The following is a 25,036-nucleotide window of genomic DNA, read 5'->3' as shown; positions in this document are numbered from 1 at the left end:
CTCTATTCCCTTCTCCCTCATACGCTTGTCCAGCCTCCCCTTAAACGCATCGATACTATTCGCTTCAACCACTCCCTGTGGCAGCGAGTGATAGACTCCCTTTTCAAAGAAGTTAGCGCAACAGTCCCGACCTGTCATTGACCAGTGTTTTCAGGATCTCAAACCCCCTACACTTCCTGCAAGTTGACGTGCTTCCCCCATCTGCTGGTTAAATTTGGGCGCTTGGAAACCTAGAAGCAATTCTTCACTTCAAGTTTCAGAATGGTTCTCATTTAGTGTTTTTTTTATTAAATGGAAGGGGTTAAACAGTTACTAGGCCAAGGAAGGAGGCGATGAGAACCGTACTATGCCAAGAAACCGTGTCAACGACCTGGCAGTTGGGAGTGTTAGAGCAATTTGAAACTAGACACGTTAGCAGTAGGAAACCAGCTTTAAAAAAGGGATAGTAAAGAGGATCACTACTAGATTCTAATAGCGTATTGATGGCCGTGACCACTTGTTCTGCTTTCCTTACATTCCACCCTCTATTATTGTCACTTTTGTTCCCAGACAACCATTTCTATGGCTTGAATGAGCAGGCCGAGTGTACAGTGCAGTAATCGGCACTGATGGACCTTCCCCAGCGTCAGGGAACAAGCAACAACCACCTGCATTTATAGAGCACCTTTAATGTAGTAAGCATGCCCCGAGTCACACCAGAGATATTAGGACAGGCGGCCAGATGGCTTGGCCAAAAAGGTAGGGTTTAAGGAGGAGAGGTGGGAATTCCAGAGTTCAGGGCCCAGGCAGCTGAAGGCACAGCAATCCAATGTTGGAGTGATTGAAATCGAGGATGCGCAAGAGGCCAGAATTGGAGGAGGGCAGAGATCTCGGAGGGGTTGTAGGACTGGAGGAGGTTACAGAGACAGGGAGAGCTGAGGCCATGGAGGGATTTGAACACAAAGATGAGAATTTAAAAAAATCAGAGGGTGATGGGTGAACAGGTCTTGGAGGAAGGATGTTCTTGCTATGGAGGGAGTGCAGCGAAGATTCACCAGGCTGATACCTGGGATGGCAGGAATGACGTATGAGGAGAGATTGGGTCGATTGGGCTTATACTCGCTGGAGTTTAGAAGAATGAGAGGGGATCTCATTGAAACTTATAAAATTCTAACAGGACTAGACAGACTAGATGCAGGAAGGATGTTCCTGATGGCGGGGGAGTCCAGAACCAGGCGTCACAGTCTAAGGATAAGGGGTAAGCCATTTAGGACTGAGATGAGGAGGAATTTCTTCACCCAGAGAGTGGTGAACCTGTGGAATTCTCTACCACAGAAGGCAGTTGAGGCCAATTCATTAAATATATTCAAGAAGGAGTTAGATATATTTCTTAAGGCTAAAGGGATCAAGGGATATGGGGAGAAGGCAGGGACAGGGTACTGAATTTGGATGATCAGCCATGATCTCATTGAATGGTGGAGCAGGCTCGAGGGGCCAAATGGCCTACTCCTGCTCCTATCTTCTATGTTTCTATGATGAGAGTTAGGATACGGGCAGTGGAGCATTTCCATTGTGTCGGCACACATCCTCAACCCAGTGGTTCAATCACAATGGATTCTAACCCTCCCCATTTGCCAGTTGCGTTTCTCGGATTAGCTACATACTGAAACTCCGAAAGCCCGTACCATCTGGTCCGCGAGGAGGAGCACAGTCTTCAGACTGAACTTGCGCGAGCAGAAGTTGAAGAGGTCCTCGAGGCTCGGACCCAGGAGCTCCATCACCATCACGTTGTAATCTCCTTCTGCGCCGCACCATTTAATCGAGGGGATCCCAACTGCAGATAACAGAACCCGAAACACACAGGTTACCACCAGCCGCCCGTTACACTTGCACAGCAAGCGGCAAGTTAAAAATAAAACACAATTCTGTTCGTTTGAGCTTCACAATTCACAGCTGCTACAACAAGCCCTCTCCTCCTGCCAAGAACCTACACTTGGCTGCAAAACTTCAGTCATTGGCAATGTCCCGGACTTTAGCATACACATATGATCCAGGTCGATTCTATACAACCGGCATGAGTTAGTGACAAAAGGATTGCAAAAATGTTTTCCAATAACAAGCACCTAATACACAAAAAAGTCCAAGCTTGTCAGGCACGTTCGCAACCCTCGCAGATCGGAAATTCAGTGCAGTGCTCATTCATGTGCACAACCCCCAGTTCAGAATGTTGCAATCACTCCAGCTGTATTGCTGCTGCAGTTTCGCAACATCTTAAAAAAAACACACACGCGGATTTCACAGAAGGCTATGTGCCTGGGCAGGCGGAGCTCTGCACAGGAAACGACACGCCAAAACATTTGGATCCGGCCACCATTTTGGAAACCTTTGGGTGCAGAGACAGCAGCTCTGAAGAAAATTCGCTGCTGTTTTATTGCCTAGTGATAATGTTTAAAAAAAAAACTGTTGGGTTAGTTTACAGCAATCTTGCATCCTGATGTTTTAAAACATTCAGCTGGCATTGAGTCAACTGTTACAATCCAGCTGATCCAAACATGTAGTTTCCCTCTGTCATTGTTTAATGATCATACTTAACCTAGGGAAGGAGGCCAGATTTAGGTTAAAGAGTTCCCCACACACACTTCAATTACCAGAAAACCCAACACACAAAAAGGGAGATATCTGCACAGTTACTGGAGGGTCTTCATTCTTTTTGCTTTATGCCATTATAGTGTATGATCACATGCAGTCAAGAAACTTAAACATCAAGTGCACTATTTTCTCACTCCAGAAAAACAATTAAAAAAAACCAGAAAAGACACCCCTGCCTTTGGCAGCTAGCCAGTGACGTTTACTGGAAGTGGGCGATTGTGGATTTTGGGCGAGGACGTTATTGGCTGGGATGCCTCCCCCAGCGACACTTCACGTCCAAGCTCACCACGAGGAACGGGCGAGGTAATGGAAAGCTGGCAGCGCCAGTCGGACTGTACACCAACAAGAGCCGGCACTTTCAGGAGAGGATGAGGGGTGGTGGTAGAAAATACCCCACACACCAACGTTCCCTCTAATTTTTTGTGGGTGCGCGGTCCCTTTAACGGGCTGCGCGGCCCGTTCAAATTTTCACGCGCGCGTGCGTGGTTTCTTGCATTGAAAAGCCAGTGATCGGCTTGCGCAGGATCTCCAGACCGCTGCGCAGCCAAGTGGGAACATTGCCGCACACCTTGCTTGCCGATTAAAAGTCCTTTGGTACAAGGACAGCGTTAGGATAAAATTTGGTTTAGGGGATATAAAGGGGTCCTCAATATTCGACCGGTATAAAACTGTCTGAAAGGTACCATTTAGTCTTGTTAGCTCGAAAACAAAACACAAAGCACCATGGGATGCTTGACTATGTTAACCCTTTTTTAAAAAACTAAAACCAACATCGATAGATTTAGGTGACCAAGGACATTCCAAAGCTCCGCTCATAAGTTACTCTGAGTACATGTTTGGAGGAGGCCTCCTGAAAGAGATAAGGGTACAAAGGCACATTGATGAGGCCTTTGCAGACAGGTCTTGGCGAATAGTCAGCTGGCTGCAGAGTTGGACTGGGGCTTTGTCCACTGAGGCCATGTCTTGCTGAAGATGCCTGCCTCCCTATTTTGATAACAAGAATAAGAGATAAGCTTATGAATGCGAAGTTAGAATGAAGTTCTCACTGATGTATTCAGGGGGGTACTCGAGTTCAAAGGACAGGCTTAGTAGTTGATTGATTAACCATGTAAACCAATGAAGTACTGGATCAATATTCCCATGTATACACCCCATTAGTAATAAGTGGGTGTTGTCTAATAAACTGTATAAACTAAGCTGTATTGTCATTTTTCCTCTGAGAACGATGTCTCTAGCTAAGGGTAGCGGAGATAGTTCTCCCGTGTGCACTCGTAATAAAACTATTGACCTGGGTAACACCCGAGTCTGTTAGTTCTGTTTTACCATCCAGATTTTCCTCGCTTACAGACAGGCAAACCGATAATACTTGGAAGCTAAGGACGAGCAGTTTCATGTTCAGTATAAAAATCAATGCTGCCCTGGCTAGTGACCAAAAAACACATGGAAATTGTGTGTTGAGCTGAACCACCACATTGTCTTTCCCAATTCCGCATCCCCTTCCTCTTGGATTAGCACACTCCTGTCCCTGCCTCCCCCGCGAGTACTCCAGTTTCCTGGCCAAGCCTTTGGTCACCCCCATAATCTTGGCGTGCTTTAAAAAAAGTTACACTTCTGTGAAACACTTTGGGACATTTTTCTTTGACAATAGGCGCTGTAGAAATGTTGTAGTGGGAGGATGGAGAACAGAAAGGACGCACCGCGATTGGGGTAGAGTTGAGAGAGCATCTACCTACTGCTCAACATCAGGCTCTACTCTCGGGGACTCCCAATCATAAAGCATTCACAAAAAAGCAAGAAGATTCTAAAGACATGTACTCTTGACACGTCACATGCCATTTTTAGAAGGGTTCAGTGTCAACAATATACTGTTGGCCCTTTCAAACAAAAACTTCAAACGTATAAAATTCTGACAGGGCTAGACAGACTAGAGGATGTTTCCCCTGGCTGGGGGTCTAGATCGAGGGGTCACAGTCTCAGGACATTTAGGACTAAGATGAGAAGAAATTTCTTCAGAGGGTGGGGTGAACCTGTGGAATTCTCTACCACAGGAGATAGATAGATTTCTAGACACAAAAGGCATCAAGGGGTATGGGGAGAGCGGGAATATGGTATTGAGATAGAGGATCAGCCATGATCATATTGAATGGCGGAGCAGGCTCGAAGGGCCGAATGGCCGACTCCTGCTCCTATCTTCTATGTTTCTATGTAAAACCCATAAAAAACAAAACAAAGACAGACAAAGCTGAACATACACAGGGCAATCAGCACCTGAAAGACAAAAGACTTCAGGTGTGCGCCTTTCATCAACAATTCTGAAATCGCAATGTCTTCTCTCTCGAACTGGCTTGCTGGGCATTTCTCGCTTCAGAAACAGAACAGAAGTCACAGAAACCCCACAGTGCAGATAGAGGCCATTTCGGCCCATCGAGCCTGCACCGACACATATCCCACCCGATCCCCGTAACCCCTACACATATCCCACCCTATCCCCGTAACCCCACGTATTTAATCCCCCTAACACTAAGGGTCAATTTATCATAGCCAATCAACCTAACCCGCACGTCTTTGGCCTGTGGGAGGAAACCGGAGCACCCGGAGGAAACCCACGCAAACACGGGGAGAATGTGCAAACTCCACACAGTCACCCGAGGCCGGATTCGAACCCGGGTCCCTGGCGCTGTGAGGCAACAGTGCTAACCACTATGCCACCGTGCTTGTTATCGATATTGGTGAGGATTTAATGTGCTCTACTGGAGGACTGGTTAATTGAGTTTGGGGAACATTCTTCGTGGTGCTATTCGACCTAGTGCGATGGACGAAGAAATTAACACCTTCCATTTCTAAAACACCAACAAGCCCAGTGCATCCATTTTATAACCTCGCTCATCACCGAATCATTAAGGGGGGGAGGAACAAGAGATAAAGTTTGAGAAAAACTACGGATGTTGTGCTTAGAACTAGAAAGGTTAGAGATAAAGAAGTAAATGACATGGTATTTACAGCACAGAAACAGGCCATTCGGCCCAAATGCTCCACACGAGCCTCCTCCTACCCTACTTCATCTCACCCCATCAGCATACCCTTCTATTCCTTTCTCTCTCTCATGTACTGACGGGAAACTTTTTTTAAAATCCGGCACGGACGGGACCGACGTGGTGCCGGTTCATCAAAAATTCCAGATAACCGAAAGCTATAGTAAAAGATACGGAGCCAAGAGCTCCGTATAAAGCAACAAACCCCGTTGCTTAGCAACAGCTTCAGAACAATGGCCACAAGTTGCAAGCGTCTCTGTAGCTTAGCAACAGCTGCAGCCACACCCTTGCACAGCAACAGATGGAGGAAGGCAAGTAATAAAAGTTAACTGAACCTACTCCTGAATTTTGCCGGTTAACTGACATTTCCGGTTATTTAGGTGCCGGTTAATCGAAAGTTTCCTGTATCTAGTTTCCTCTTAAATGCATCTATGTTATTCACCTCAACCACTCCTTGTGGTAGCGAGTTCCACATTCTGACGAAAGGTCATCGACCGGAAACGTGAGCTCTGTTTCGCACGCCATGATGCTGTCTGACCCGCTGAGTATTTCCAGCATTTTCTGGGTTTTTTTAAATTTCTAACCACTCTCTGGGTAAAGAAGTTTCTCCTGAATTCCTTATGGGATTTATTAGTGACGATCTTACATTTATGGCTCCTAGTTTTACACTTTCCCATAAGTGGAAACATCATCTCTGTGTCATTTCTGTGAGTCATTTCTCATTAGAAGTTGAGAGAGCTGAAAGAAGCATTCAAAAGAAAAAAGAACTTGCATTTATTTATACGAGTTATAAATGAATCATGAGGAGTTTTGATTTGGGAGAAAAACTACTTCCACAGGTTGGGGGAGATCAGTAATTAGGAGGGAATAAATTTATCAAAAAGAATTTATTTATTGCACAGAGGCTCGTTAGGACATTGAATGTTCTAGAAACTATGGTGGAATCAGAATCCATGGCAAGTGGATAAATATTTGAGAAAAAAAAGACAAATTTAAAAGCGCATGGGAAAAATCCAGGTGAATGGGGCTACATGGAGAGCCAGCATAGGCACAATGGGCCGAATGGCCTCCCCTGCTGTAAAATTCTATGATTCTAGTGGTCTCGCTGCACAAAAAGTCGAGGTTATCGATACAAACACTGCCATGAACATTCAGCTAACAAAATCTTACTCAAAAAACTTACTCCCAATTAACTGCAGGGAAACTAACTGGACTGTAGCTCTCCAAAAAAAACACGGCAGCACTGATCCCTGCCCAGTGTTATACAGGAAACTCTCGATTTACCGGCACCTAAATAACCGGAAATCTCTTAACCGGCAAAATTCAGGAGTAGGTTCAGGTAAGTTTTATTTCATATTAGTGGCCGTTCCTGGATCTATGGCCGTGTAACCGGGGTTCCTGCACCTGTTGCTATGCAACAGGGACGCCCGGATCTGTGGCCGTGTACAGGGCTCTCGTACCTTTTACTATACCTCTCTGTAATCCGGACTTTTTGATAAACTGGCACCATGCTGGTCCCGTATAAAAAAAGTTTCCTGTATGTAGATATACACATGTATAAAAGCGGGGGGGGGGGGGGGGACGTGCTTTTCAAAAACTGAAGCACATTAGTTTTCTTCATCCCTCTGTTGCAGTAGATGCCTCCTTGCTGGGATACGGGGCTACTGGTCCACCAGGAGGCAGTCAGGCCCATCCTGCTCTCGCCCTAATGTACACAGAAACACTTCCACAGCAGGTGCCCTCGCCTGATCCTTCCCCCCCCCTCATAACTCGAGGGGCAAATTGTGGTAACCCCTGCGGAGATTAACTCAATTCAACAGTCTGGGCATCAAACTGGGACCCTCCGGAGACCTGTAGACCTCAGCTACTCAGCCTCAGGTGTATTTTTAAAAAAAGGAAAACTACTTTTGCTAAATATTTATCTCCCTCTCCCACACAAGTCCATGCATTAGGCTGATTATACTTTTGCCAAGAGCAGATTTCTGAACAGAAACGTCAAACAATGGGGACAATGCAGCGATCACCCGCAAAAAGGGCAGATAGAAAGGAATAGCAGTCGTGGACATCGGCACCCTGTTCATTGATTTAAATTGTGAATAAAGGAAAAGGATAAGAACAGAAATCAGCCGTGACCATCGCAAGCAAAACCAAACACGTTCCTATTCTGCAGTAACCCGCTAACAAATATTAGCATTTAGCAAAACAGAAGCCAGAGACATTTATATTATTTTACTGCCTTCATTGCCACTGCAGTTGGATCTTCATCCTCTCTTCTCCTCCACCAGCAGACTGAAAGGTTAGAAAAGCTCCAAACTTAGAGTAGTTAAGGGCCACGGAGGCACCTTAAAGTATAGGAAATCTCGTATGATAAACTTGACTTCCTTCACCCCAAATAGTGGAGGGTGTTGTATATTTATATACGCAATACTAAAAACTACTCGGGAACAAAGGAGCAAACCTTTACTGAACTGCTTAAAGTGCAATAAATGACCGAAAGCAGCAAGAACAACAGTAAGGGTTCAAAAAACTTTTGGAATCAGATTCGGAATTTAGGGATTTCATTCGTACACGTGCTCAGTGTCCAGACGCTAACTGCTGTCATGGTGCAATGGGGTCAGGTCAAGGATCGCCTCCGTCCCACAGAGCAGTGGCCAGGATCAGCCTCGATGCTGGATGTCCAGCACTGCATGAAGCCATTCAGGCCAGTGTGGGGATTCGATGCATTTCATTCGTCCGGGATGCGCGGGACAGTTTCTTCCAGAGTCAGAACTGTCGTAGGATCACCAGGCAAGGTGTGAACACAACTATTTCACTCACACCATCGCCTTCCTTGGGGATTGTTCTCCACTACATCAGCCGCTGCAACATGTGCATGTCAGCACCATGCAAATTCTGCTTTTTTCCTCACGCAAGGCATTTGATGACATCTTAAATCCAGGACAAAGAGGGAACTTTTAGGCTTAAGCACAGCGCCCGATCCAGCGTCACGGCCTCGTACGTACATCTCGGATTCACTCACGCGAGCACCCCCACCCCCCGGAGAGAAATTTGACTGTAAAAGCGTCTTCCTTGGAAAGACGCGTGGGGGTAACTTGGTTGCATCCACTGTGCACGAGCAAACCAGGACCTTTCATCCTGTAGTACGGCTGAAACCCGACTTGGAGCCTCTTGTATGGCCTGCTGCACACGACTAGAGTTTGATCTGCACTGGCAATGCAGGCCAGCTCGAAGTGTTTCTCCGCTGTTTTAATCCAAAGTTTCGCAACGCGGTTTACTTCGTCTTCCAAGGCAGCAGGAAGTCTCTGGGTGATCAGACAGACCATGTTGCTGTAAGAATTCCACCCCCCCCACCCCAAAGTGATGCCTTAAGCAATGTTCCCGTTAAGATGTGCAGCGATCTGGAGGTCCCGCGCAGGCCGCGCAACGGCTTTACAATTGAAATACCTCTGCATGTGCGAGAAATTGAATAGGCCACGCACCCAAAACAAATATTAACGGGAACACTGGCCTTAAGGTATATGCTTCTCCTTGTACAGGAAACTCTTTTTTATCCGGCACAGACGGGACCGGCGTGGTGCCGGTTTATCAAAAAGTCCGGATTACAGAGAGGTATAGTAAAAGGTACGAGAGCTCCGTACACAGCAACAAATCCAGGCTTCCCTGTTGCTTAGCAACAGGTGCAGGAACCCTGGCCACAAGATCCAGGCGTCCCTGTTGCTTAGCAACAGGTGCAGGAACCCCAGTTACACGGCCACAGATCCAGGAACGGCCACTAATATGAAGTAAAACTTACCTGCCGGTTAACAGGAGATTTCCGGTTATTTAGGTGCCGGTAAATCGAGAGTTTCCTGTACTTTGAGATATAGCATCACACCTCCGAAGTCAGTCATGCTGACCACAGTTCTTTGCAGTTTCTCGCTGGTCCACACCAGCCAACATTCCCTCAATTCAGATAGATACTTCCCTCTTTTCACCGCCCCTCCAACAGAGTTCTTTGTGGGACCACCTCATCAGCTGCACATTAGCTTCAGTCTGCCGAAACGCACGTCCAGCAACTCCACTGCCGTGCATCTCCAAGAAATGGACAATATTCAGCATCTCTACTGCATGCAGCTTGAATGAGAACACACGGCCAAACAATTCAATAGCTGAAAAGCGCAGCTTGTGGCAGATTCCCCTCCCTGCCGCGCCCCACCACCCCCCAAAAAAATCTCTTTGCAGCCTAAAGTGGTGGTAGACTCTGGAACAGTACCCATGGATTGGAGGGTAGCTAATGTTACCCCACTGTTCAAAAAAGGTGGTAGAGAGAAAACAGGGAATTACAGACCGGTAAGCTTGACATCGGTAGTGGGGGAAATGCTAGAGTCCATTATAAAAGATTTAATAGCAGAGCACTTGGAAAACAGTGACAGGATCGGACAAAGTCAACATGGATTTACAAAAGGTAAATCGTGCTTGACTAATCTATTGGAATTTTTTGAGGATATAACTGGTAGAATAGATAAGGGAGAACCAGTGGATGTGGTGTATTTGGACTTTCAGAAGGCTTTCGATAAGGTCCCGCATAAGAGATTAGCGTGTAAAGTTAAGGCACATGGGACTGGGGGCAAGGTGCTGACTTAGATAGAGAACTGGTTGGCAGACAGGAAGCAAAGAGTTGGAATAAACGGGTCTTTTTCCGAGTGGCAGGCAGTGACTAGTGGGGTACCGCAGGGATCGGTGCTAGGACCCCAGCTATTCACAATATATATTAATGATCTGGACGAGGGAACTAGATGTAATATCTCCAAGTTTGCAGATGACACAAAGCTGGGTGGGCATGTGTGCTGTGAGGAGGATGCCGAGAAACTTCAGTATGATTTGGACAGGATGGGTGATTGGGCAGATGCAGTATAATGTGGATAAATGCGAGGTTATCCACTTTGGTGGCAAAAACAGGAAGGCAGATTATCTGAACGGCAATAGATTGGGAGAAGGGGAAGTGCAACGAGACCTGGGTGTCCTTGTGCACCAGTCACTGAAGGTAAGCATGCAGGTGCAGCAGGCTGTTAAGAAGGCAAATGGTATGTTGGCCTTCGTAGCGAGAGGGTTTGAGTACAGGAACAAGGATGTCTTGCTGCAGTTGTACAGGGCCTTGGTGAGACCACACCTGGAGTATTGTGTGCAGTTTTGGTCGCCTTATCTGAGGAAGGATGTTCTCATTGAAACTTATAAAATTCTAACAGGACTAGACAGACTAGATGCAGGAAGGGTGTTCCCAATGGTCGGTGAGTCCAGAACCAGGGGTCACAGTCTAAAGATAAGGGGTAAGCCATTTAGGACTGAGATGAGGAGGAATTTCTTCACCCAGAGAGTGGTGAACCTGTGGAATTCCCTACCACAGAAGGCAGTTGAGGCCAATTCGTTAAATATATTCAGGAAGGAGTCAGATATATTTCTTAAGGCTAAAGGGATCAAGGGATATGGGGAGAAGGCAGGGACAGGGTACTGAGTTTGGATGATCAGCCATGATCTCATTGAATGGCGGAGCAGGCTCGAGGGGCCGAATGGCCTACTCCTGCTCCTATCTTCTATGTTTCTATGTGCAGAGTGCGCATTATATATGGGGAGGGGTTGTTACACTAAACAATTTATATTTGGCTTAGACAAGGTAAAACTGCATTTAATACTTTAAAATGAAGACCCGAGGTCACGCAGGTATATAAAACTAGTATAAAGGCAGGCCAAATATCAGCGAGGATTTCTTCACACAAGAGCTGATAAATGGCTGCAATGACCTGGCAGACCGAAACAGAGACAAATTTGAGGGGTTTTCAAACCACAGTTGGGTGCCGAGAGGGATGAGCTTTGTTGAATCCAAAAGGCCTTTTTCACCTTTGACCTCTCATGTTCACCGCGCATGCGCCCCCCCCCCCCCCCTCCCCAAACGATGATCTGAGCACTCACCTCCTCCTTGCATCATTTTGTAAAACTTGCTCTCGATGTGGAGTTGGGGGTGTTTCGTTTTGACACATTCCAGCTTTATTGCAACCTCCTCCCCAGTGGCGATGTTTGCACCTGAAAGAGAAAGAGACGCGATTACGATTGGTGGAAACGGTACAAGGAAGAATTTTTCCTCCTCTCTTCTGCATCTTTCCCACCTGCATGCTCTTTCTTCCAAATGCAGCTTACTGCACTGATAACAGTGAATCAGATTGAAAAATTACTCAATTAGTTTGGGGGGGGGGGGGGGGGGGGGGGGAGGGAAAGAGAGAAACAGGATTACGTAGGCTATACGGCACAGAAACAGGCCATTCGGCCCAACCAGTCCATGCCGGCATTTATGCTCCACTCGAGCCTCCTCCCGTCTTTCTTCATCTAACTATCAGCGTAACCCTCTATTCCCTTCTCCCTCATGTGCTTGTCCAGCCTCCCCTTAAATGTATCTATACTATTCGCCTCAACCACTCCCTGTGGTAACAAGTTCCACATTCTCACCACTCTCTGGGTAAAGGAATTTCGTCTGAATTCCCTATTGGATTTCTTGGTGACTATCTTCGATTGATGGCCTCTAGTTTTGCTCTTCCCCACAAGTGGAAACACGCTCCGTGATTACTCTATCAAAACCTTTCATAAAGCAAAACCTCTTTTAGGTCACCCCTCGGCCTTCTCTTTTCAAGAGAAAAGAGAGACCCAGCCTGTTCATCCTTTCCTGATAGATATAACAATAAACAGATAGCACCTTTTTAAAAAGAAGTTAATTTTCAACAGCAGAGCTTTTGAACAGAAGTATTAGGTAGCATTAAACAATGCAACCTGTTTTTAAAAAGGATTCTTTTTTGTAAAAGAAAAAGCCATATGCTGATAACAGGCTTGCTGACACTAGCAATGCTTAGATTCAGCTTGCCTGGTGCGGTACTGAACAATATAAACCCAAAGGCCCAGCTTCAAGCCACGATCTATGGTGTACAGGAAACTCTCGACTTACCGGCACCTAAATAACCGGAAATCTCTGTTAACCGGCAAAATTCAGGAGTAGGTTCAGATGAGTTTTACTTCATATATTAGTGGCCATTCCTGGATCTGTGGCCATGTAACCGGGGTTCCTGCACCTGTTGCTATGCAACAGGGACACCTGGATCTGTTGCTGTGTACGGGGCTCTCGTACCTTTTACTATACCTCTCTGTAATCCGGACTTTTTGATAAACCGGCACCACGCCGGTGCCGGATAAAAAAAGTTTCCTGTATTAGCCAGGTTGGTGCTGGGAACGCTATAATTGGATCCATGGTCTCGGAACTGGGAAGTGAAGTGAAAACGAGAATCATCCAGTTCCGATGCAGGGACTTGATAAAATGTGTGCACGCGGTTACCAGGATTGAGCTCCGCTGCGAGGGTAACTCGGTACTCACTGTCCAATTGAGGCGCCGAGTGTTACAGCACGGAGAGAGGCGCCACTCGGCCCATCAAAGTCTGTGCCGGCAAACCAGGACCTCCAGCACGCAGTGGGACCTCATTTAATACAAAAACCAGTTCTCGAAGGGTTTTCACATACAGCCCGGGAGATATGCGGCTCGGAAGGGGCCAAAAAAAGAGCCACGGCCTCTTTCACTTCCCCCTCAATGAAGTGGCCCATCAGCTGAGCACTTGCAGGGAAACCCTTAGTCCAGAAAATTTCTATCTGAAAGGGAACAGCGGCACAAAGTACCTCCAGACATCCATGCCATCTCCTTTTGTAACAATCCTATTGATTAAACATGCCAGTACAAATGTGCAGTAAAAACCTCTGTCCAAAGACGACTTCATATTACAATGCAGTTCATAAAAGCTATCTACTAAAAAAAAAAGTTAGCCTCTGTTTAAAAAAAAATAGCAGCTCCCCTGCAGGGGTACTGACTGGGATGTGTTGCCCACGGTTTCCAATTGCTCTCTTGTACTCTGTCCCATGGCCCTTCTTTGCAGGCGAGCTTGCACAGGCCTACCATGGAGGGACTCGCAGTCCGGGCTGATCCCATCCTGTGAAAACAACTAGCGCCACAGTGTTAGAATTTTGTCTTTCCAAAACTTGGCTTGTGACTAGAGAGAGAAAAAGGTAGCTGCAGATCTCTCTCAGGTGACAGCAAAGGCAGAGGTTTGAGGTGATGAATTTAGATAAAGACTTGCATTGAAACAGCACCTTTCACAACCACCAGACGTTGCAAAGCACTTTACAGCCCATGAAGTGCCCTTGTGAAGTGTAGTCACTGTTGTAATGTACCAAACACAGCAGCCAATTTGCGCACAGCAAGCTCCCGCAAACAGTGTGATAATGACCCAGACAATCTGGTTTTTTTAGCGATGTTGATTGAGGGATAAATATTGGCCAGGGCACTGGGGAGATCTCCCTTGCTCCTCTTCGAAATAGTGCCATGGGATTTTTTTTTTTTTTTTAATAAAACGTTCACCTGAGGGGGCAGACGGGGCCTCGGTTTAACGTCTCATCCGAAAGACGGCTCCTCCCGACAGTGCGGCGCTCCCTCAGCACTGCCCTGGGAGTGTCAGCCTGGACTTTTGTGCTCAAGTCTCGAGTTGGGAGACTGTTAAGTGTGACTTGCACAGCCGCAGCCTTCTGACTGAGAGGCGAGAGTGCTGCCCACTGAGGCACGGCTGACACGAAAATCATACAGGTAGTGGACTGGTACAAATGTTGATTTTTGTCCTATAAAACAATGGTACCACCGAGAGAACGCACATTTATACAACACCTTTCACATCCTCAGGACCTTCCAAGCGCTCCACAGACAATAAATTACTAAGTGTAGTCACTGTTACGTGGGCAAATGCAGCAACCAGTCGACACACAGCAAATCAGATAAATGACCAGTTAACCTGTTTTGGTTCAGTCCGTAAGGGTGACCCCGAGCTTCCGGTCGCCTGTCACTTTAATTCACCGCCCCATTCCCACTCAGACCTCACTGTACTCGGGCTCTTGCATTGTTCCACGGAAGCTCAGCGTAAGCTCGAGGAACAGCACCTCATCTTCCGATTAGGCACTTTACAGCCTTCTGGACTCAATATCGAGTTCAACAATTTCAGATCATAACCTCGGCCCCCATTACATTTTTGCTTATATTTTTTATCCACACCTTTCTTTTGGCCCTCCCCCCCCCTTTTTTTCTCTCCCACATGGCAGCTGTCTCGTTCCGCCAGCGCATTTCACACCTAATCTAGAGCCGTCTTTTGTCTCCACTAGTCCCATCACCATCTCGTCTCATTTTGAATACCTCTTAATGTCTCTTCACTTCTCTTTTGTTCTCTCCCAGCCCCCATACTGGCCTTTTAATTTATTTCATTTCCTGTGCTTCTTCAGTCTTGACAAAGGGTTTTGACCCGAAACGTTGAAAATTTCTCTCCATGGATGTTGCCTGGCCTGCTGAGTTTTTCCAGCATTTTCTGTTGTTATTTCGGATTTCCAGCATCTGCAGTATTTTGCTATCGTAACCTGTCTTGGTGTTGGTAGAGATACAAGTGTTGACTCCCTGCTCTCATCTGAATAGCACCATGGGATCTCTTGGGTCGACCCAAACAAGCAGATCGGGGCTTAGTTTAACATTTTAACTGAAAGGCAGCAATCATGACATAGCACAGTACTGAGGGAGTGCTGCAGAGTGACGGCCTCGATTAAGGGCTCAAGCCCTGGCCAATATTTATCCCTCAATCCGAACAAAAGCAGATGATCTGGTCATCATCACATTGCTGTTTGTGGGAGCTTGCTGTGTAAATTGGCTGCCGCGTTTCCTACATTACAGCAAGTGACTACACTTCAAAAAGCATTTCATTGGCTGTAAAGCGCTTTGAGACGTCCTGAGGTCATGAAAGGCGCCATAGAAATGCAAGTCTTCCTTTTTTTCCCCCCTACAGTGCAACTTGAACCTATAAACTACTGAAATGGGGGGAGGGCGAACGCAGACAGGGGCTGCAAGTTCTGACAAAAGCTCATCGACCCGAAACGTTAACGCAGTTTCTCTCGGATGCGGCCTGACCTGCTCAGTGTTCCCAGCATGTTCTGTTTTTATTTGAGATTTCCAGCATCCGCAGTACAGGAAACTCTCGATTTACCAGCACCCAAATAACCGGAAATCTCTGTTAACCGGCAAAATTCAGGAGTAGGTTCAGGTAAGTTTTACTTCATATTAGTGGCCGTTCCTGGATCTGTGGCCGTGTAACCGGGGTTCCTCCACCTGTTGCTATGCAACAGGGACGCCTGGATCTGTGGCCGTGTACGGGGCTCTCGTACCTTTTACTATACCTCTCTGTAATCCGGACTTTTTGATAAACCGGTCCCGTCGGTGCCGGATAAAAGAGTTTCCTGTACTTTGCTTTTTGTAGATGGGGGGGGGGGGGGGGGGCTGGTTGGGTAGAATAGCCCGTTTCTGTGCTGCAATGTCTATGTATTCTCTGTAGGTGAGAATGCTACCAACTGAGCCTCGCCAACAGCAAACCTGGCATGGACAATGAAGCGAGTGCGTTTGAGGCTCAAAGAGGAAACTTGGTTTGTGTTAACACGGTCATTGTGGCACTTTACCGAACGAAGTAGGCTTTTCATTATTCCTAGCCATTTCCCTCACAAATGCATTACAAATTCGGTTTCTACCACTTGTGTGAAGGTACACAGTCTAGCTCGCTATTCAGTGACCACATTTGCGTAATTTATTCAAGCGTGGGAACTGGGGCCGATTTCTTTCTCCGTCAGGGCCCGGCAGCGCCTCAGTAAATGCTCCAAAAATATAGTGTATTGTAATAATTTGTCACGGAGGTTGTCAAAATTTCTATCTCCGTGACAACAGAAATAGAAATCCAGACTTGCTGCGTGACTCACTGGCACTCAAAATGCAATTTAAAATCAGTAGTTCGGGAAGGAAATGAAGCAGGGCGCGTGTGCCTGTGACTGGTGGCTAGTGGCAACGGTGCACGTCACGTTGATATTTATATAATATTCCAATATTTACAGTCTGAAAGCCACGAAGCTAGAAATGTAAACAAGTTCTAGGATAAGCCGCTCTTTCCTCCTTTAAGACGCTCCTTAAAACCTACCTCTTTGCCCAAGTTTTTGGTCACCGGTCCGAATATCTCATGCAGCTCGGTCAAATTTTGTTTGATAATTGCTCCTGTGAAGCGCCTTGGGAACGTTTGTAAAGGCATTAGAAAGGGTGCAGAGGAAGTTTACCAAGATATTACCAGGGATGAGGGACTTCAGTTATGAGGAGAGGTTGGTATAGTTAGGCCTACTCTCCTTGGAACAGAGAAGGTTAAGAGGTGACCTAATAGAGGTTTTCAAGAGGAGATGTTCCGATAAAAGGAACTAGGAAAAAAGTATTCCCACTGGCGAACGGATCAATAACTAGAGGTCACAGATTCAAAATCATTGGCGAAAGATCTAGAGGGGAGATGAGATGACATTTTTTCACTGAGAATTTGTGGGGTCTGGAACGCTCGACCTGAAAAGCTGGTGGAAGCCGATTCCATAAATAATTTTAAAAGGGAGTTGGACGGGTTCTTGAGGATGAGGAACTGACAGGGTTATGGACAAAAAGCAGGGATGTGGGCTGAATGGCCTTCTTCTGTACTGTAAGTTTCTATGAGTCTGTAGAAATGCAAGTTGTTATTGTTGAAGTACATGGGGTAAGGGAGGGATCAACATTTTAGGAAGCTTCCCCCCCCCCCCCGCCCCCCCAACCAACCGATCTTTGGAATCTTCTACCCCAGAGGGCTGTGGCTGCTCAGTCGCTGAGTATATGCAAGACTGAGATTGATAGATTTTGAGACTGTAAAGTAATCAAGGGATGAGGGGAACCGGATGGGAGAGAGGAGTTGAGGTTGAAGATCAGCCATGATCTTACTGAATGGCGGGGCAGGCTCGAGGGGTCGTATGGCCTACTCCTATTTCTCATAGAATCACAGAAAGTTACAGCACAGAAGGAGGCCATTTCGGCCCATCGTGTCCACGCCGGCCAACAAAGCGCTATCCAGCCTAATCCCACTTCCCCAGCTCTTGGTCCGTGGCGCTGCAGGTTAGAGCATCCCAAGTGCACATCCAAGTACTTTTTAAATGTGGTTAGGGTTCCTGCCTCTACCACCCTTTCAGGCAGTGAGTTCCAGACCCCCACCACCCTCTGGGTGAAGAAATTTCCCCTCAAATCCCCTCTAAACCTTCCACCAATTCCTTTAAATCTGTGCCCCCTGGCTTTTGACCCCTCTAAGGGAAATAGGTCCTTTCTATCCACTTTGTCTAGGCCCCTCATAATTTTATACACCTCAATAAGGTCTCCCCTTAGCCTCCTCTGTCCCAAGGAAAACAGACCCAGCCTACCCAGTCTTTCCTCATAGCTAAGATTCTCTACTCCCGGCAACATCCTTGTAAATCTCCTCTGTACCCTCTCTAGTGCAATCACATCTTTCCTGTAATGTGACCAGAACTGCACGCAGTACTCTAGCGGAGGCCTAACTAGTGCTTTAAGGTGATATCAAGCCCATTGGTTTGTGGTTCTCAAAGGAAAATGGACAGAATCATGGGAGCCCTCAAAGCAATAACGAAACTCCTGGAATTCCATGGTTGTATTCAGTTACCATAAGCCAATGTCTTTGATTGGAGGGAATAGTAGCCCTTTTGTATAACATAGACAAGGGCACAGTTTCGATTTGTCAAGAGAAAAAAATAGAATCAAAGAATTCAATCATCAAATCCCCACGTGATAAAAACCCAAATGATTACTCAGTTACCGTAAACCAGTGGCTCCGGTGATGACTCTCAGTAGTGTAGTTATCAGTCCCTCACTCAGGTACTGTACAAGCCCATACAGATCATTAGCAGGCTACATGGCAGACGAGTCGTATCCTATTCTCACCTGACAAGTACAGATCCGTACTATTCTAGCAGGAGTCAACGGATAGGACGGGAGGAGCGGAAACTCTGGCTGATTTTCCTCCCTTCTGGCCCGGCGACACTACAGCATCCCTTCAACACAAGGTTGGCCAACACCACCCAACTGAGCAATGATGGAGGTCAATCCGGGGGCCATCTTGGCCTTTACGGCTCATTAGGCGAAGCCCAAAAATTGTTTCAAGATGGATGAATGCCTTCTGGATAAGTGAAAACTGATTTAGCAGTGACCAAAAGGTCTCACCGACTCAGTGTAAAGTGTGTAATACAGGTCTTAATTATCCTCCCCACCTAGGTGGTGAATTTCAAGGTCAAAATATAAAACTGTAGGGGCTTGTAACCACCTGTTTTCCCTTCTCGCTGGTTGCTCCCCTGTGCACAAAATCCTCTGTTACATTTATTCAACGAGCAAAGTTACAGCACATGTATGACTTTATACTAGTGGGATAAATGTACCGTGGAAGAATTTCTGGTCTTTGGTGAGCAAGAACGTGATACATTAGGAGAGACAGGACAAACACCCATTGGGTCTTCGCGAACATGCCCTGTACGATGATCCAAAGAGGATTGGAAGGCCTGCTTTATTTCTGTCCCTGCTGGCTGGGCGTGGGAGGGGAAATATAGCATTCCACGGAAGTGGAGGAGACTATTATTTTCTATAGGGGATCCAGATTATGGGAGCAATAACTCAAATACAATTTCGCAAAGAATAGGGAATCTCAACTTCCCAGCAGGGTAACTGGAGACAGTGGCAGATCTTTGAAGATCCCGTCTGAAGATATGGGAGGTAGTTTGCTTTTGTAGTCTAAATCTATAAAAAGGATAGTGGTGTCTGTCCGTCCGTCCGCTATACACTCAAAAGTTATAGAGCGTACCTACACATATGTTATAATCAAAAGAAAGCTGATGATCAGGGGAGTGTCATAGGCGTATTTACTTTTTGGTCAGACAAAAATTGTTTGGACAGTATACAAAAAACATTCAAAAATCCGCTCATTAGCGGTTGACCAATCCGACCGCTCATTAGCGTTGAGTGACGTGATGGTTGACCAATCCTACAGTTCAGTGACCTGATGGTTGACCAATCGGTGTGTCACGGGCGGGACCTAATCCTGCAGCCTCCCGAAACGTTGCCGCCATTTTCCCCCCTGCTTTTACCAGCTACGGCGGCCCGCCGGAGCGGGAGGTGAGTTGGGGTCACTCGGGCCGGGCCTGACAACCGCTCGGCCCGAGACACAGAGCGGGGCAGCGGCCGGCCGTCAACAGCGCAGCCTGAGACACAGAGCGGGGGGAGCGGCAGCGGCCGTCAACCGCGCGGCCCTCTAAACTGCCCTGGCAACGCCGGGGCCCCCCCCAGGTAGTTTAAAATATAACAGGGTAAGCCACTTTGTAGATCATATACTGAAAATCTATACAAACAGAACGTTGCATACAGAATTTATTGTACTCACTAACCCACGCAATCCAGAGTGTGAACCAAAGATCTCCAAACTTTCTAAAAGGATCTAATTCAACTAATTAGGTCATACTTAAAATAAAAAATCAATTTACTTAATACAGCTTTACAATCAGAAGAATAATCCTAAATTGTTCCTTTATTAAAAAAAAGTCTACTTCCATCACTGGAATGAAGTGTATGGTTAAGGAAACCACCAGACACCATCCAGGGCAAAGCAGCCCGCTTGATTGGCACCCCCATCCATCACCTTAAACATTCACTCCCTCCACCACTGGCGCACCGTGGCTGCAGCATGTACCATCTACAAGATGCACTGCAGCAACTCACCAAGGCTTCTTCGGCAGCACCTCCCAAACCCACGACCTCTCCCACCTAGAAGGACAAGGGCAGCAGGCGCATGGGAACACCACCAACTCCAAGTTCCCTTCCAAGTCACACACCATCCTGACTTGGAAATATATCACCAATCCTTCATCGTCGCTGGGTCAAAATCCTGGAACTCCCTCCCTAACAGCACTGTGGGAGCACCTTCACCACATGGACTGCAGCGGTTCAAGGCGGCGGCTCACCACCACCTTCTCAAGGGGCAATTAGGGATGGGCAATAAATGCCGGGCCTTGCCAGCGACGCCCACATCCCGAGAATGAATAAAAGAGAGATCAGGCATGTCAGCGTTGTAGTGAGGAATGGTTGTTGACCACCGGCAGGATTTGCTCTGTTGCCACTCTCCAAGTACAAATCGAACAATGGTCACGTTCCATTTTGCCAGCCTCCAAAAGTGGCAACTGTAATCCAATGCAATCTCAGAAAAGCCAATTTGATGGCACAGTGCAGTGATGCACAATAACAGCATGTCACACACTTCAAGCGTCACTGCAATTCAAAAAAAAAAATTCACTATGTGAAGCTCTTCGAGATGTTTTGATGCTTTAAAAAAAAACTATATAAAATGGAAACATCATCATCGAGTGAAAAGCTACAGCTTTATGTCCCCAAATCTTGGCAGGGCTGTTTGAGGAAAGAGTCACCAAGAGAGGGAAAGGAGTTAACAGAAGAACGGCTCCCCCCCCCCCGCAACCCCTCGGGCCATTCATGCACACCACCCCTCGGGCCATTCATGCACACCACCCAACAGCGAGAGCAGTTTTTGCACAGGGCTCACCACTAATGCCTCGCTTTTGCTAATCAAGAAATGGCATTGTGGTGCGATAAAAGACATAGAAAAACACTCGACACATTCTTCCAAAAAGGATAAGGAAGTGCTGTGCAACATCAAAACAGTGTTGCTTAGCAACAAATAAATGAAAGAACTACACCACCCTCCATTAATAACTTTTCAAAACCCAGTCTGATTACAGATGGAAATTAGAGACTGGTGGCACAGTCCAGTGTCTATGTCCCTCTTTTTTTTGTGTTGTTATCCCGGTTGTAGGACAAGTTGCAACACGCCTAGTTAACTGCACTGGTGCAGCAGCTTAGAGAGGGATTCAGAGCGCCGTTTCAACAGGCCCCAAACGTCTGCATTAGAATAGAAAAACAAAGGGGCAGTTGTCACGGAGCCTTCCGCAACCCCGGTTTAATCTCTCAGCCGTGAAATTTTAAGCCGAGGTCTCGTCTGCTGGTTCAGGCGGACGTAAAAGATCGCACGCCACTATTTGAAGAGCAAAAAGAGTTCTGCCAGGGTCCGAGATAACAACCCCTCCCCACGCACGAGCAACAGCAGAGAGCTCAGCTGGTCATTCCACCCAGGGGCAGACTGGCTACCCGGAAAGGGCTCGGGATGTGCAAAATAAAAAATTTATTCCATAGAAAAAAAGATTTTGCCCTTCATTCACTCCGCTCTTTATCAAAACGAATGTTACAAATTACACAAAGTACATTCCAACATAAAAAAAAATTATCCAACTGATAAAAGGCGTCTAACTTCTCTGCAATTAAGTCGGCAATTTGCTCGTCGTCGCGGTTTACTACTAAAGTCTTTTGCCATGGAACATCGTGGCATCCTCCAAATGTTGAGTTAGGGAACTTTAAGCGGCTGTCTTGATTTATAGAATCAGAGAATAGTACAGCACAGGAGGCCATTGGGCCCATCGAGTCCACGCCGGCTCTTTCGAAGAGCAATCCAGTCAGGCCCACTCCCCTCGCTCTCTCCCCAGATCCCTGCAATTTTTTTCTCCAAGTATCTAACCAATTCCCTTTTGAAGGCTACTATTGAATCCGTATCCACCGCCCCATCAGGCAGCGCATTCCCAATCCTAACCCCTCGTTGCATAACAAGGTTTTTCCTCCTGTTACCTCCGGTTATTTTGCCAATCACCTTAAATCTGTGTCCCTCTGGTTATCGACCCTTCAGCCATTGAAAACAGTTTCTCTTTATTTACTCCATTTAAACACCTCCATCAAATCTCCTCTTAGCCTGCTCTGCTCAGAGAACAGCCGCAGCTTCTCCAGTCTATCCACGTAATTGTAATCCCTCATCCCAGGAACCATAGTAAATCTCTTCTGTACCCTCTCCAGAGCCTTCATGTCCTTCCTAAAGTGTGGTGCCCAGAATTGGACCCAATACTCCAGCTGGGGCCAAACTAGGGTTTTATATAGGCGTAGCGTAACTTCCTGGCTTTTGTACTCTAGGCCTCTATGTATAAAGCCCAGGATCCCATCTGCTTCGTTAACCTGTCCGGCCACCTTCAAAGATTTAGTTTTGAGAAACATCGCTCACAAGATACCCGAGTTACAATTAAAGTGAGGGGGATCTCACAACTCGGTAAAGCAAGACCATACATGTTGGTTCGTGTAGGCTACTGCGGTTTCGAACACAGTCCTTGCATGATGTCCAAATGACCGGACCGTTTTTTTTTTTTTTAAAACCACCATCAGAATCCGATATTAGTTTGTCTTGGCTATCACGGTCTGGAATCCAATAGGTCGTGTACTGATTCTCAATAGTTCCTTTGAATTTCGTCCAGCTAGGGGCTAGATTGCTATTTTCAGGATCCTTCTGTAGCTCAAAAGGCTAGCAGATCGTGTCCCGCAGCTTCTCAAGTGTGCTTGCAGGAGGCGACTACCCACAGAGTTTGTGAAATTCCGATCAAGTAGAGAAAGCTCTGTAAATATTAGAATGTGGAACTTGCTACCTCAAGGAGTAGTCGAGATGAATAGCATAGATGCATTTATGGGGAAGCTAGATAAACACTTGAGGGAGAAAGGAATAGAAGGGCAGCACGGTGGCATAGTGGTTAGCACTGTTGCCTCACAGCGCCAGGGACCCGGGTTCCAATCCAGCCTCGGGTGACTGTCTGTGTGGAGTTTGCACATTCTCCGTGTTTGCGTGGGTTTTCTCCGGATGCTCTGGTTTCCTCCCACAGTCCAAAGATGTGCGGGTTAGGTTGATTGGCCATGATAAATTGACCCTTAGTGTTAGGGGGATTAAATACGTGGGGTTACGGGGATCGGGTGGGATATGTGTCGGTGCAGGCTCGATGGGCCGAAATGGCCTCTATCTGCACTGTGGGGTTTCTGTGATAGATGAAGCGGGGTGGGAGGAGACTCGCGTGGAACATGAACACCAGCATGGGCCTGTTGGGCCATTTCTGTGCTGTAAATACTATGTAACTAGCTCTCCATGCTTTAAGAATCGACTAGTTAGGCTTAACAAGGCAGTGTCAGTGATTAGGTTGAAGCACTCAATTCAAATCGATGCCATTTGTGGAACTTTTCAGACAATTTCACTGGGCACTCCTTTCTTGGACTGAACTCTTATTTCTTGTAGACTTCACCGCCGCACCCCCCCCCACCACCTCGGGTCATTTAAAAATTGATTTACTTGCTCAGTAAATGCATCGGCATATTCAGCAGTTTCCACAAAAAAAAATCCCAGTTGGGTCTCGATCTGCTCTACAGCAGTCTGGAGCATCTCGTGAGCCACAGCAAAACCAATTCTGGCTGTTTGGAGGCATTACCATAAAAGGAGCAGTCACCAACAGTCGGAAGTAGTCCCAGGCTGGCAAAAACGTTGTCGTAATTTACAATTCCGCCAACACCTCTGGTTAAATTTTGTTCCAGAACGCTGGAGTGATGTACCTTGGGACGTTTTACTACATTAAAAAAAGGTGCTATATAAATGCAAGTTGTTGTTGCGAACTTTGTCTCTTCAGAAAAGTGCCGTACTGCAGTGCCGAAACTAGGCCACACTTTTTTGGGGATTATCCAAGACACATTTCTTTGTTAAACCGGTTTACCTCCAAGATTCTCTTAAGCAACTCCTTGCCTTCACCTGACTGGGAGTTTACAAAAGCAAGCAGCCGCTCAGTTATTCTCTGATACGTAAACAATGGAGAATTAGTCAGCGGTGGTGATGTTCCAAGTGCCATTGATAAGGGGAAAAAAAGGCTTTTCTGACTTTGTCTGCCACTTGTCCTAAAACTATGGTCGCGATGATATAATTCACCAAACTTTCAGAAAGAAACGCGATTCAAGAGCCTCGGGCTTTGGTCAATTCTTGCACCTTTTGTCTTGTTCTGCTCAACTATGTCAACATGCTTCGTAAGAGTTTCATTATATTTTGCTAGTTCCAACCAATGTTCCCGATAATTTGTTTTGGCGCCGCATGGCCCCTTTAAGGGGCTGCGTGGCCCATTCAAAATACCGTGCATGCGTAGTTTTTAAACTTTGAAGTGTTGGCAAGCCGGCTCTGCGCGAGATCCCTGGCGCGCTGCGCGACCAAGCAGCTTAAAAAGGGAACATTGCTCCCGACAAATTTGCCCGACCACTACTGGGGACCGTCAGGTGTGTATGCCCCTCGACTCGGACCTGTCCCACGGCAGCTCACCCATCCTTTTCCATTCACGGACTAGCTCAATAACCTAGTCTAAACCCTTCATGATTTTAAACACTGCCATCAAACACCTCCTCAGCCAAATAGCAAAATACTGCAGCTGCTGGAAATCCAAAATAACAACAGAAAACGCTGGAAAAACTCAGCAGGCCAGGCAACATCCGTGGAGAGAAAAATAGAGTCGAC

The 25,036-nt window shown here is 46.7% G+C and overlaps 1 protein-coding gene across 1 annotated transcript in view; it reads right to left on the bottom strand.

Annotated features, from left to right (window-relative positions):
* Nucleotides 1-25,036, bottom strand: part of LOC147099470 (casein kinase I-like) — a 67,750-nt gene that overhangs the window by 28,392 nt on the left and 14,322 nt on the right. The window contains 2 exon segments of the mRNA XM_085969644.1: nucleotides 1,665-1,813; nucleotides 11,607-11,717. Coding sequence (XP_085825770.1) covers nucleotides 1,665-1,813; nucleotides 11,607-11,717 — 260 coding nt within the window.

Source organism: Somniosus microcephalus, chromosome 28 (genome assembly GCF_052327205.1).
Source record: "Somniosus microcephalus isolate GS21.2 chromosome 28, FLI_Smic_1.0, whole genome shotgun sequence".
NCBI classification, from domain to species: domain Eukaryota; kingdom Metazoa; phylum Chordata; class Chondrichthyes; order Squaliformes; family Somniosidae; genus Somniosus; species Somniosus microcephalus.
The sequence above is the reverse complement of the archived record's forward strand: the minus strand, read 5'-3'. Positions and strand labels throughout refer to the sequence as shown.